We start from the raw sequence: 15,355 nt of genomic DNA, 5'->3' as shown, positions 1-15,355 counted from the left end.
CACACAGCTAGCGACCGCATCGCGACTGTATCTATGCGAACGCGCGACAGCATCGCTACAAAAAGTCGCCGTGGGCGAGGGGCCTAATATCGAGCCTCTTAAGGTAAAAAACGTTAATACTTACCATCACTTTAGTGTTCGTGCCCTGAGTTAGCACAGGTATGGATATAAATGATTTCGGTACATTTTTTTGCGAATTTTGTCATTTTTTAGCATAAATGCTTTATAACATTTTAGCAACAAATGGTCTTTTACAGCATTTTACATATAATTCTATGAAACAAGATGGATGCTGGCAGATGTCTTATTTCTAATGATTTATATTTTTATTATTTACCTAAACGAAAGATCACTGGTATTAAATGTAATCTTTGCGACCACTTACTGATTATTTGAAGACATTTTACATTACATCTTCGCGAGGGGTTAGTTCGGATCCTGGGGCTACTTTGATCTATAAAAATCATCAGAGACCCAATTTCACATCATTATATGCTCATCTAATCATTTTCAGATACATACGTGTTTCACATTCATTCACGTAAAGTATAGAAAAATTGTACTCAACTCCTATGATTTTTAAAATTCCATTTCACCCCACGTAATGGTAAAAGTACGCATTGTAAAATAAAAACAAGTCTTCTATAATCTCACGATATAATATAATCAGACGCATATACTTTTTTCGACATCCGTTGATCTTTTTTTCCATAATTTTGCTAACATACAATTCCACAAAATAACAAGATTATCTAAGCTATGGGCACAGTTCTTGTATAGACGCGTTTATTAAACGTAAATGTTAGTTTTTTCGCCATTCTTATTTAGTTGTAGTTAGTCGTTAAGCCTCAAGTGTATTTTTTTGAAAAAAAAAAGAAATGAGTTTAGACGATTTAAGCATGTCTTAAATGCATTAAGGGCCACTTGCACCAATCACTAACCCGGGGTTAACTCGTTAAACCTGGAGTTACCATGGTTACAAATACAATTATGACAATGGGTTAACGGGTTAACCGGTTAACCCCGGGTTAGTGGGATGGTGCAAGTGGCGATAAGACAATCATGTTTATTTGTGGTTTTTGACTTTAAGAAAGAATTAATGTCAAAAATTCAAAAATATTTTCTACATTTATTGCTTTTGAATGATACAATTTACCTATGTAAATCAGGACAAAAGTTCTACATAACCATAAGTAACTAAAGATATTTATTCAGAACTGTCAATAACAAGAAAATAATGTAATAATGTTTTAAGCAAACACAGTTTGTCTCAAATCCAAATGATTACAATAAGTGAGTTGTGCACTACCAACAATCACATATACAAGTTATATTTCAACAGGTTTAGTCATTTAGTTAGGTAATATGGTGGTCCTCTATTATATCTACGCAGTGCTCCTTTATTTAATATTTTGCAAGTCTTTCATAAAATCACTCGTCACTAAGATGCATTTAGAATGAATTTAAAGTAATATGCAATTATGCAATCATTCTTTCGTTGTTTATTATCATTGATTGAACGTATGTCACATCTGTTTATATGAAGATATTGCTTTATATTTTCTTTTATTTATTTATCATAATTTGCATGGTCATCATCATCATCATCATCATCATCATCATCATGATCAAACAAATGAAAGATGAAAGTGTACTAATTCCCAAACACTAAATCTCACTTAAGAAATTTACTATGATTTGTACGCTTTAAACACTAACACTCAAATTGCTACACATTAATTTTCCGAACACTCTTCTACACTAAGTATCATGTTGTACATATTCACTAATGTTCACAATAACCCCAACCGGGGTGAGATTGTCCATTGCAAGCGTGCACAGCTTCGAGGCACACTAGGGCACGGTGAGGCACTCTGGCGCACGTTTGGCACGCTACACAGCTTGGGGCTAGGGCATCATGACCCGATTCGGCAGGAGCTTGGTGTCAGGGTTGTGGTGGGTTCCGTCGCTGCTGGATATGTCGCTGGTGCTGACCACGGCTGGTTGGGAGAAGTTCTTGCAAAGTACTAGTACCTGAAAGAAGAATAATGTTTAGTACCTATTTCGTACAGAATGGTCACTGTGAACCCGCCCTCAATGAACTTAAGGATGACTAACGCTAGACCGGGCCGGGGCCGGGCCGAAGCTTCCGGCGATTCGTTTTTTATGGAAAGCACCACGTGATCACCAATCAGCCGTCATAGAAAATGACATGTCGGACGCCTGGACGGTCCGGATTGTTAACAGTACAATTTGACACAGGGTTAACGGTTTAACGGGTTAACCCCGGCTAGTGGGATGGTGCAAGTGGCACTTAAAGTACAGGTACAAAACGGTTCTCGAATATCTCGAGTCGTGTGTTCAGTTATTAGCCATAATTTGTCCTAATACAAGATCGTGCTTAGAAACGTGCCAGTTCTAGGAACATTTGTTTCGAGTTTTGTTCTGCAGGCTTAATGTTGCAAGCTAATGCACTTACTAATTTATGTAAGTGTAGTACTTAACACTACCGTAGATGTAAGTATAGTACCGTAAATAGCTCCAGGAAAATTGAGGGTGAGTAGCTACCGTCAACCGGTGTGAATAAGAATGGCTGGGGTGAATGGACAAAACTTAAAATGTAATTTACCTGTCAATTTTGTAGAAAATACTCAAATAGATTCAAAATAATAGTAGATTTTGTATGATACAATTTGTGTGGGTATTTTTTAAGAAATTGTCAGGTAAATCACGATGCAGGTTTTGTCCCTGTTCACCCCAGCCATCCCTATTCACCCCGGTTGACGGTACTGGAGAAAACTTGGAAAAAGGGAAACACGGAGGCGATTGGCTGCCTCATGTCAATTTATAATTTGAACTACTTACTTTAGCTACCCGAATTTCTGTTACATTGGATACTTGAGAAGATGCCTAACTTACCGTGTACAAAGCGCTGAGTAGCCCCATACTGGCACCCGCTAGCACATCGTACCAATGATGCCTGTGGTCCGACACCCTTGTCAAAGAGCACACCGCGGCGTACCCCAGGCACACGGCTTGTACCAGTGGCACGATCAGCACGGAGCGACTGTGCCAGCTGAACGCGCGCCGTTGGAGGTACCACTGTAAATAAGAAAGAATTTTAGGACTGCCATAAATAATTAACGTTAATGAGGGGAATACCGTCTATCAGGTAAGACCATCTACAAGCTGTTTCGTTCCTTTTAACTTCGAGCTTGTACACATATTCCACTTACAGAAGGTCGGTAGAGAAGAAGCGAAGCTCTTCCTTTGTAACTTTGTGTGTCTGAGCGAAGTACGCATACAAAGACGAGAGTTCTTGTCCTATGACGGTCTTACCAACACAAAATTGTATATTGCCGGTAGTCTCCAAATAGATTTTACGAAGGTATTAGTTGCCACATTTTAGACGGGATTTACTTATTCATACATTAATCATCATGAAACAAACCTAAATATTACTCAGATGGAATGAAAACTAACTAACTGCCCGTAAATACCCTTCGCGAGGTTTGGAATCAGTTACATCAGTTATTAAATAAAATTGTTATGTTGGTCATACTTACGTTCTAAAAAGTACCAAACTTCAGTGTTTGGGTATCTCACGTTTTTGTCCCGTGTGTTATTTTACCGCATCATAACAATAAGAATGAATTATAATAAAAAAATAACAAGATGGGGTTAGAAGAAACACATAATTTTAAATACCCTAAAATAATCATGTCTCTGATCGTTGCAAAATTAGAGACGGAATGTCGGTTTTATTATTAATTTATAATTATTTATTATATCTATATTAATTATAATATCTGGAATAATATATAACCGTAGCTGCTTGTGAATAATAGTGTATAAAATGTACTTACAGCTAGAAAGAGTCCGCAGTAGACAGAGAGAGAAGAGTGTCCGGACGGGAAACTTCGGATAGCGTCGATTCGCTGGTACTGGGAGTAGTCCGAAGTGCATTTATATTGGGTCACGTATGTCGACCTGCGCAAAATGTTACATTTAATACTGTTTTTATTAATGAATTAATGAAAATCTTTAATTTCAGGCAACTATTGGCCCAAAATACCTTAAAACTAGCAAACATATGTATTATAAAATGTATTATTATCTTAAAACTAAAAAACCGGGCAAGTGCGAGTCGGACTCGCGCACGAAGGGTTCCGTACCATAATGAAAAAAAAAACGGAAAAAAAAATGCAAAAAAAAACGATCCAAGTACTGACCACGCCCGACGTTGCTTAACTTTGGTCAAAAATCATGTTTGTTGTATGGGAGCCCCATTTAAATCTTTATTTTATTCTGTTTTTAGTATTTGTTGTTATAGCGGCAACAGAAATACATCATCTGTGAAAATTTCAACTGTCTAGCTATCACGGTTCGTGAGATACAGCCTGGTGACAGACAGACGGACGGACGGACGGACGGACGGACGGACGGACGGACAGCGAAGTCTTAGTAATAGGGTCCCGTTTTACCTTTTGGGTACGGAACCCTAAAAACGCACAATTATGGCTGTGATGCAGTTCGCATCCCCGCAGTGTCAGGGAATACTGTTTTAATACCACTGATTGCTGACTCCCCAGAAAACCAGCGTCGTTGACCACCCTAGTCGTGCTAGCCGCATTGCTGAGTGGAGACCATTTCGGCTACACATCTCTATTTCTGTTTTTTTACTTCTTTGAATTTAAGAAGGCCCCCAACAAGGTTACGACGGTTAAACTCAAAATTGAATAAGGGTATTATGCTTGTTCTGAAGATTCTTGGTCGGGGCCTATGCAATCTTATAGCTGATATGATGATGATGACGATGGTGAAATCATTCATGAAATATTATAATAAATACCTAAGGCAATAAAAATAAACCTTAAGATAATTAAATATTAATTTAGTATATCTACGTTTTGCTTAAGCCTGCTTTTTATTGTTTAACATTAATTTTAACTGCATTACATTAATTTTACGGCTGTTAAAGATTAGAAGTAGGTTACAGATTGCTACATATTGGCTTATCAAGGACCTAATCTCGTTCGAGATTGTTTCCTGCATGCCGTTTAAACCGGATTCAGAAAAAGGAGAAGTTTTGTTGTTTTATTGTTGATTAACAATGAAGTGTCAAACCAGACTGCCCAGCATGACCAAAGGCAGGACCAAGGCCAAATATATGAAAACAAGCTAGGTATATGAGAATAAAAATAAAAAATCATTTTTTTTTACAAAACAATTAGGATGATTTTATACTTAGGGACGTATTTTTATACTTTTGAGGTTGCCTAATGTAAGTTTTTGGTTATCAATATACAATAATAGCATGGAACCTGTGATATTTAAAAAAGTCGCGTATGACCTATAACCGTTGCGCGCGTATTCTCCAGTTTAATTTGAATATACATATTTGAGCATAATGGCATTTAAGTTTTGTTTCTTTTATTCACTATCAAAATATTAAACTTTTCTCTAAATACTTATGTGCTTACGTCTGAGTATAAGTAACTTTTTATCATAATCTAGTTAAGGCACTACTTCTTACTTCCTTACTTCCATTGTTCAAATATACATTTTAATTATAAGATTTTCACGTTTTTGAGAACAAACGGAAACAATCCATTAGCGCCTAGAGTCGCACCAAACAAAGTCTGCAGCGGATTTGATAGCCCACGCAGTGTAAGTGTTATGTATACGTCATAATTTCATAGAAGTTTGACGTTTAAAATGACACTTGCACTGCGTGGGCTATCAAAATCGCTGCAGACTTTTTACGGTCTGACTATACCTATTGGAACAATACCCAGTTATTGTGCATCACAGGTCAACATATACTTAGCCGAACTGTGCCAGTAAGTTAACATGCTGACATATCAACATCTGGTCGAATCTGTAGGGCAGAGGGCAGCTATTATCAAATTTTGCAGAAAGGGAATGTAGGGCGATCTAAATATTCTAATATGCAAACAAAGTTATTGGAACTTTTACTAAAATTATCATGTTTAGTTTACTCAAGCTTTAATTGTTTTAAATACTTTTTAGGTATTTTTTTGCGGTCCAGCTACTAAAAATAAGAATTACTTGAATATTATTACTGACATTCCTACGTTTCATTCCAATTTTCATATTGTTTTATACAATTTCTGTCACTACTCTGTCAATAAATAGTATTGTCATTAAATATTATTCATTCAGTCATTTTGACTGATATATCCTGGCGCACACTTTTAAAAACATATAGAAAATCAATATTATTGCATATATGACGACCGGTCTGGCCTAGTTGGTAGTGACCCTGCCTGCGAAGCCGATGGTCCTGGGTTCGAATCCCAGTAAGGGCATTTATTTGTGTGATGAACACGAATATTTGTTCCTGAGTCATGGGTGTTTTCTATGTATATATAAGTATGTATTTATCTATATAAGTATGTATATCGTCGCCTAGCACCCATAGTACAAGCTTTGCTTAGTTTGGGGCTAGGTTGATCTGTGTAAAATGTCCCCAATATTTATTTATTATTTATTTATTTATTTATAATTTTTTTAATAAATGGCAAATAAAATTTAAAAGATTATTTAACTCGTACCTTTACCCTAACGAAACAACCATTACCAAAATTAACCGTGTTTAAAATAAAACATTAGCTTTTGTGTCGAAGTGAACATTCTCCCCCTCTTCTCATTCCTTCTTACCCCTCACAAGTCTCCAATTTATCTGGCTTGCACAACTCGAAGAACGTCGGCCGGGGGGACCCGACCACACACTTGATCACCTCTAATATGATCAGATTGAACACGGCGCCGTATATGTAGTCCTTGTAGATGAGGGCGGCGGTTTTCGCGCTGGTGGATAGTCTGCTCTTCTTGAGGGAGTATTCGTCGTCTCGATGTAGAGAGGTTTCGACTGCCCATAGCTGGAACAAAGTAAAAGCGGGGTGAGAAGAGCCCAAGTTTTTTAATGTGCTCCATGTCATATAGCATTGTCATCAGATTTACATATGTATGCAACATTTCAGCTCAATCGGAAAATTCGGAAATCGGGAAGTGGGTCAAATTTAGCTTCCAAGATTTGACACACACTAACTACTTTACTAACATAACTACATACTAAAAAAAAGCGCAAGTTAAATAAAAACTTTGAAATAATAGCACAGTCCGACTCTATTTGATTTCTAACCATAAATATGTATGTATGCACTAAAGTTGGTATATTTCTGGGTAATCTCGAAAAATAATTTATGAATTCTGTAATTTATTTATTTTATGAATAGTAACGGAAATCCGTGGTTTCACTCTAATTAAAGAATATTAAATTATAACATTTACTTATGCATTGAACTTTGTTTCTTGTTTATACTAAAATTTAGCCGGAACCACGATTAAATAATTAATTTTGGTGTTTTCCTGGTTAGTTACAGATGATTTAATATTGAATATGGTATCCTGTATTGGCTGATTGCGTATTTTGACGTGAAACGTTAGGTGAACGTCTTTAAAAACCCGTAGTAGAGGTGCCGGACCAAAAACCAAGTGTAACGAAAAGTGTTATGGCGCGGAGGCTTATATCTCCATAACTGTAATACCTATATGTATAATTTTGACATCAGTGTATAGAGGAAAGTAGCCATTACTCGGAACTACATGTGCCGCTGACATAGATGGCGCCGATTCTACGCTAGAAACGACGCATTCGGAGCTAAAATGACCCCTATTTTCAGTGTTCATTTAGTAATGACTCATCAGCCCATTAACCGATTTCGATAAAAATTGGTGTCATTTGATACATCTTATTTTATTTTAATGAAATATGAGTGAAATAAAGCACGCGGAATTATAATAAGCTTCTAAAAAATAAAAATGTGACAGTTTTTACAGAATTTTTATCACTGTTCTTGTTTGAGGCCACCGTGTGCGAAAAAAAGGGCATAAAACTGACGCAAAATACCTGAAGTAGTAAGATAAAGCAAAAACGGTTCTTTACATACCACTTTTACCCTAGTAAAACATGCTAATCTCGTCAAATAATGCATTAGAATCTATGGCGGCGCAGCAGCGCGAGTTAGTTTTTATAGAACACATAGAACTAGTTCCTATTGCTAATTACTATCTTAGTTGGGTACTTTCTGATGTACCTATGGGAAAAACATATTTTAGAAAAGGTCACTTCTGTGGACAATACTATAAAAGGTAACGACTCTGGTACATAAATATCCCGTTTTTCTCATTTGAGTCTCAATAGTACCTACTGAAAAAAAAATATTCCGCATGTAAAAGTGCTGCGTGCAAAATTGCTTTTAGATTCCCTTATATTTGCGATGGCTACAGGAAAGAAATGAACGAGTTTGCTATAAAACGTGTATTACGTATAAAATATCTATTCTCGTAATTTTGGGGTGTAATTACAAAAAAAAGAGTAGGTACCTAATCGTTACATTCATTACTCCAAAATGAAATGATCATATAATTAAATAGGTGTGACGCTGTAATTAATTGTTTTAAAATTACCCATCAAATGCTGTATTCAAGTTCATTTAGATACAGTGAATCATTATGACCTCAAATAATCTTTACAGATAAAATTTAAGATATCACTGAAAATAATTATAATACATCAAGCATTCGCGAGATGCGCGACATTTCGGTATGGAAACACAAAGCAATAGTACAAGAGTCTAATTAAATGCGAAGGCCGAAGGCTGAGCTCTGCGTAGGACTGATTCGAAGGTCCGAAGCGTCCGACAGACGCGCGCCACCCGTAACTTTTCCAAGTATTTTAAAGTACAAGTGTCTAAATCACATGATCCAAAGGCTGAAGTCGCGTAGGGCCGAAGGCCCGAAGCATCCAGAAGGTCAGTTCTAAACACAGGTCAATAGTACAAGTGTCTAAATCTCGCACTTAGACACTTGTACTATTGTTCTGTGTTTAAGCACTAACATCCTGGACGCCACGGGCCTTCTGCCCTATGCGGAGCTCGGCCTTCGGCCTTCGCATTTAGACACTTGTACTATTGTTCTGTGTTCAAGCACTAACATCCGGGATGCTTCGGGCCTTCGGCCCTTCGCGGAGCTCGGCCTTCGGCCTTCGCATTTAGAAACTTGTACTATTGCCCTGTGCTAAGGAACTGACATACTGGACGCTTCGGGCCTTCGGCCCTACGCGGAGCTCAGCCTTCGGCCTTCGCATTTAGACACTTGTACTATTGTTCTGTGTTAAAGCACTAACATCCTGGACGCTTCGGGCCTTCGGCCCTACGCGGAGCTCGGCCTTCGGCCTTCGCATTTAGGCACTTGTGCTATTGCTCTGTGCTAAAGCACTGACGTCTTGGACGCTTCGGGCCTTCGGCCCTACGCGGAGCTCGGCCTTCAGCCTTCGCATTTAAACACTTGTACTTTTGTTCTGTGTTTAAGCACTAACATTCTGGACGCTTCGGGCTTTCGGTCCTATGCGGAGCTCGGCCTTCGGCCTTTGCATTTAGACACTTATACTATTATTATGTGTATAAGCACTAACATCCTGGATGCTTCGGGCCTTCGGCCCTACGCGGAGCTCGGCCTTCGGCCTTCGCATTTAGACACTTGTACTATTGCTCTGTACTAAAGTACTAACATCCTGGACGCTTCGGGCCTTCGGCCCTACGCGGAGCTCGGCCTTCGGCCTTCGTATATAGACACTTGTACTATTGTTCTGTGCTAAAGCACTGACGTCCTGGACGCTTCGGGCCTTCGGCCCTACGCATTTAGACACTTATACTATTATTATGTGTTTCAGCACTAACATCCTGGATGCTTCGGGCCTTCGGCCCTACGCGGAGCTCGGCCTTCGGCCTTCGCATTTAGACACTTGTACTATTGTTCTGCGCTAAAGCACTGACATCCTGGACGCTTCGGGCCTTCGGCCCTACGCGGAGCTCGGCCTTCGGCCTTCGCATTTAGACACTTATACTATTATTATGTGTTTAAGCAATAACATCCTGGACGCTTCGGGCCTTCGGTCCTACGCGGAGCTCGGCCTTCGGCCTTCGCATTTAGACACTTGTACTATTGTTCTGTGCTAAAGCACTGACGTCTTGGACGCTTCGGGCCTTCGGCCCTACGCGGAGCTCGGCACTCGGCCTTCGCATTTAAACACGTGTACTATTGTTCTGTGTTTAAGCACTAATATCCTGGACGCTTCAGGCCTTCGGCCCTACGCGGAGCTCGGCCTTCGGCCTTCGCATTTAGAAACTTGTACTATTGCCCTGTGCTAAAGAACTGACATTATGGACGCTTCGGGCCTTCGGCCCTACGCGGAGCTCGGCCTTCGGCCCTCGCACATAGACACTTATAATATTGTTCTGTGTTGAAGCACTAACATCCTGGACGCTTCGGGCCTTCGGCCCTACGCGGAGCTCGGCCTTCGGCCTTCGCATTTGGACACTTGTACTATTGTTCTGTGTTAAAGTACTAACATAATGGACGCTTCGGGCCTTCGGCCCTACGCGGAGCTCGGCCTTCGGCCTTCGCATTTAGACACTTGTGCTATTGCTCTGTGCTAAAGCACTGACGTCTTGGACGCTTCGGGCCTTCGGCCCTACGCGGAGCTCGGCCTTCGGCCTTCGCATTTAAACACTTATACTATTGTTCTGTGCTAAAGCACTGACATCCTGGACGCTTCGGGCCTTCGGCCCTACGCGGACCTCGGCCTTCGGCCTTCGCATTTAGACACTTGTACTTTTGTTCTGTGTTTAAACACTAACATCCTGGACGCTTCGGGTCTTCGGCCCTACGCGGAGCTCGGCCTTCGGCCTTCGCATTTAGACTTGTACTATTGCTCTGTGCTAAAGCACTGACATTCTGGACGCTTCGGGCCTTCGGCCCTACGCGGAGCTCGGCCTTCGGCCTTCGCATTTAGACACTTGTACTATTGTTCTGTGCTAAAAAGCACTGACATACTGGACGCTTAGGGCCTTCGGCCCTACGCGGAGCTCGGCCTTCGGCCTTCGCATTAGCTGTCCACACCACGTTTCACGTCAACCATAGCGGCTGTGTCCCTGATACAGCCTATCTCCATTTTTTCTTCAATTGAAATCGGTTTACAATAAAATAAGTAATCATAATCATAATCTTTATTCATTGTATCCATGGTATTTTACAAAGATGTTCAAGTTTAATTGGGTACAGTATGTATCAGGGAGCGAAATGGTATTTTGAATTATTTGATGCTCTATACGTAGGACTGGTAGGACAGGCACGCCGCACTAACGTTTCGATATTGAAGGAAATTAAGCTAGACACACAACAGCGCCTCTCTACAATATGTCTTCACCGGATATGAAGTATCCGTACTTCGGCCACATAGCACGTCGGAGTACTGATAATTTGGAAAAACTAATTATAACCGGCAAGGTTGATGGTAGGCGACCAAGAGGACCCAGTCCCACGCGATGGTCAGACCAGGTCTCCAAAGAACTGCAGGTGCCGATGTCACAGGCTCTCCATCAAGCTGAAGACCGCAATAAATGGAGAAGCCTATTGCAACGTTTCCGTCGAAGCCACGATCCTCAGCAGTGAGGGAACGACTTAAGGAGGGAGGAGGATACGTAGGACTGAATGTCATAATCATGTATTATCGTCATATATTTAGGTAACCACTTCGTATTATTAGATTGTCCCATTAAAAATGAACTAATAAACCAAAGAATGAAAAAGAACGTAATAACTAATATTTATATTTTTGTATGGAGAAAATACCGGAATCCGACTTCTGTAAAACAAGTAGGTATTTATTTATTGCTTGCTTTAATTTTGTATGAATAATTGCCGTACTTGATCTGAACCATGTAAATTTTTAAGCTACATATTATTATCATAATATATCATTCAGAGATGAAAACAATGGTCGAAAAAAGCATGTTTTAATTTTTATACGCCATAATGACATAGCTGTACTGACCAAAATTAGTCGCAGTCAAATTTTAAAATTATTCCTTTGTATACTTGTTAAAAACAGGCTCCTTAAAGTAATCGGAAACGATTAAAATGTGCAAAAAACCGAACAATAATTTTGCATAATTTTTAACATTGGCAAATGGTTGAACCATAATTGCAATCATTCTGGTTTAAAATAAGTATGTTTGGAAGTATGACGCATGTTGTATGCTTTGCATAAAAATGTAGGTAAATAATTGACATTCTTTTGTGTGAAATTGCAACTATTTTGTGTTTGCTCTTGTACGGTCTGCCCCAACTTAAGTATGGCAACTTGGCCATACTAATTGAATAGAAAAATGGATACTTATGTTAGGGAACCGACTGACGATTACAGATTTTTTAAGCACCATAATTTTTTTCTACTCATTAGATTTTAATTTTTAGGATTTGCTGTTTTAAAGTAAAATTCAATCGCTCTTGAATCATCTAAATATGTATTATTTATTTAAATATTATCTAGTTTTTTATGAATAGGTAAGTATGTAAGTTATTTGTTACTAAATTCAAACTGAAATATGGTCTGATTAAGAAAAGTCTGCAATGTTTTTGATAGCACACAGACTATTTATACGTCATAATTTGAAAGAAGTTTGACATTTAAAATTAGGTACACTTGCACTGCGTATGCTATTAAGATCGTTGCAGACTTATTTTGGTCTAACTCTAAACTTCTGTTTATGGAAACACGTGGTTTTATAACTTTGCCAAGAAAATTACAATCACAAATAAAATCTTGTAGGTAACTATTCAATTATTGTATGACAGAAATTAATAGTAAGCTTGACACGCAATACTGTGGTTAACTTATAATTGATGACCGATTTTCTACCTTTTCGCCATAAATATAAAGTGCATATTATAAAGTACCTACAATAACCATCATAGATAAGCGGCGTGTTTCAAATATCGACTCAATTTCATTTGTGATAAGGTAGAAAATCAAATGGATTAAAACCAATGTATAGGGTGGTTTAAGTGATTTTCAATTGTTTTTATTTAAAGGTCCTTCACGGGTGGTCAGATATAAAAGGATATCGGATAAGTCGTTTGTCGTGTCGTTTCATTACAAGTTTATTGTTTTCTATTGTTTCGTTTTCGAAATGTGGTAATAAAGACTTTTTGTTACATACAGGGTGTCTTTGGAAGTTAGGGCTCTATATTATATCATAATCTATAAGCAGTTTTTTACAGTTACGATATAAAAAAAAATTCTTCTTTAAATATTGAGAGATGCTGTTAAAACTTATCATCATTAATTAAAATATTCTTTGATATGTTAAGTAAACAGGACATTTTAAGAAATAAGTCTGACATATTCTCCTGCACTGTAAACAGGTAGAGGTATACAGGAACCAATACCTAGGGACTCCGTGCACACTGAAGGAGGCAGTTAGCAACCTGACACTGCAAGGTTTCATGGAGGAGCTGGGGTGGCTAGAGTAGTGCTACCTCGTTTTCACGCAAAATAGGCACAATGGTTGTCGATTTGCGGAAAAACGCCCAGTATAACTAACTAAGTCTGAGCACTCGTCAGGGCAGAGTTGTATCCTGTATACGATAAACAGGAGACGGGGCCTATTTCACCACGATGACATATGACATATGACACCTGACAATTTTCTGTGTGTTTCTGTCGATAAGTAATAACGGTACTTAGCGTCAATATTTACTTATTTAGAAATTTAAGGCGAATTGTCACTGCCATTGGCAGGTGAAATAGGAGCCTGCCTGTGTACTTACAATAATGAAGGGCACGATGACAGTGACAGCTCCGACGAGTGAGAGGGAGAACGTGTCCCCCACGTGCGGGAAGGAGAGAGCAGGATCGTTGCACGTGAAGCCGCTCCGCCGGCTCGGGATCGCGCCTACTTCTAGAAGGATGCATACTGCTGCCACTGTGGACAAGAGAAATATAAATGATATAAGCATTTGGTAAAAAAATATAGAAAAAATAAAGAATCGTCTTCTAAGATGTAACTTCTAAATAAAATACATCCTGTATAGGTTGGCCCAAAAATACGTTGACAATTTTTTTGAAAGTATATTATTCTTATGTACTTTCATATATTTTACAAAACGCAATCTTAAACAATTTTTTGTAACGTAACGCAAGTAATTAACAATATTGAAAATCCATTTTTACGAGAATTTCATGAAAAACTGCCGATTGTGCCTAAAACTAATCTAAAATAGGTAATATGTTCATATGTCAAGGAACAGTGGCTCGGTAGGAAAAGGCCGGGTACAGTGGCTCACTCAACCTAATTTCAACACGAGAGAGGCGATATTTTTTGAGCCACTGTTCGAGCTGAGCCACTGTTTCCGCCTTGACCTTACTTATTTAATTGATCTATTTTGGTTTCCAAAGATTGCTTTCATGTGCGTTAGACTAAAGTTAAACAAGTCCAAAGAGTAAATAATGAAGATAGAAGGGAGAGCTAAATTAGAACTTTGTTTACATGACAAGTTGCTCATTGATAGAAAAAAGTTCAATCACATGTTTTGTTTTACCAGCCAACATCAAAAGAGGTTTCGAATTGAAATGTTTCTGATGCTATTTTTAAGTTTAAGGGGTGGTAATCTTGTACTATGTATATTTGAATATTTGTTGAACCCCATCACGTGTTAATATTGATGTCTACCCAAGCAATTAAAAGATTCCAAAATGGAGCCACGAGCAAAGTTAGGGCTTCTATAAGTGGAATCTTGACCGTTTTGCGAGGGTTTCAGGGCAGTGTTAGAAAAATTATGCTACAGAATGAAACACAAAAAAATCTCATACCATCGCAATAGATAGGTATCATTCAAAATCATAATTTAAAAGTCAATTCCACCAGCCAATATGATCAGCTCAAAATTTGCATTCCACACTTGCACCACTCTTGTAGATAAAATGCAACTTTCTCAAAAGTTTTTGAAAAATAAAGAAAGCCTTTGCCTTTACCAGCTGATGTGGTAAAAAATGCTCTGTCCCCCTCGTCATTGCCGATTCTTAAATTCGTCGTAAATATTCTTATAGGTTTCATAACTTCAAAGGCATATAATAAATAACCCTTTTCTTACTGCAGCTTCGAAGAAAGAATAAACTGACGTCACGTCATAAATAAATTAAGAAGGATCTTTGATTCAGAAAATTAGTCACGAAATGATCTGTACCTATAGTCTAGATTTCGTAAGATCCAGTGAATTCATGACCACATGACACATGAAATAAAATTGGAAAGTATGACACTTATTTTCGGCTTATCCCTGCGCAATTCTTTTACAGGATTTAGAGATCTAGGGCCCCTAGGCACTTTGTATGACACTTGGTATTTAGGGGTTCACCCTTCTCCATCGCAAAACTATTGCTATGACATCTACTTGGAATATCCGATCCGAAAAGAAATTTTAG

At 38.6% G+C, this 15,355-nt stretch overlaps 1 protein-coding gene across 2 annotated transcripts in view; it reads right to left on the bottom strand.

Moving 5' to 3' along the window:
• Positions 1-1,652: 1,652 nt before the first annotated feature.
• Positions 1,653-15,355, bottom strand: part of LOC134798404 (phospholipid phosphatase 3-like) — a 104,260-nt gene continuing 90,557 nt past the window's right edge. For both annotated transcript variants that reach the window (XM_063770820.1, XM_063770821.1), the window contains exons 3-7: positions 13,702-13,856; positions 6,685-6,905; positions 3,867-3,990; positions 2,920-3,102; positions 1,653-2,034 (exon numbers count right to left, since the gene is read on the bottom strand). In XM_063770820.1, the coding sequence (XP_063626890.1) occupies positions 1,909-2,034; positions 2,920-3,102; positions 3,867-3,990; positions 6,685-6,905; positions 13,702-13,856 (809 nt within the window). In that variant the 3' untranslated portion in view covers positions 1,653-1,908. The remainder of the gene's footprint in view (positions 2,035-2,919; positions 3,103-3,866; positions 3,991-6,684; positions 6,906-13,701; positions 13,857-15,355) is intronic.

This window comes from Cydia splendana, chromosome 16 (genome assembly GCF_910591565.1).
Source record: "Cydia splendana chromosome 16, ilCydSple1.2, whole genome shotgun sequence".
NCBI lineage: Eukaryota > Metazoa > Arthropoda > Insecta > Lepidoptera > Tortricidae > Cydia > Cydia splendana.
This window is presented reverse-complemented; position numbering and strand designations above follow the sequence as displayed.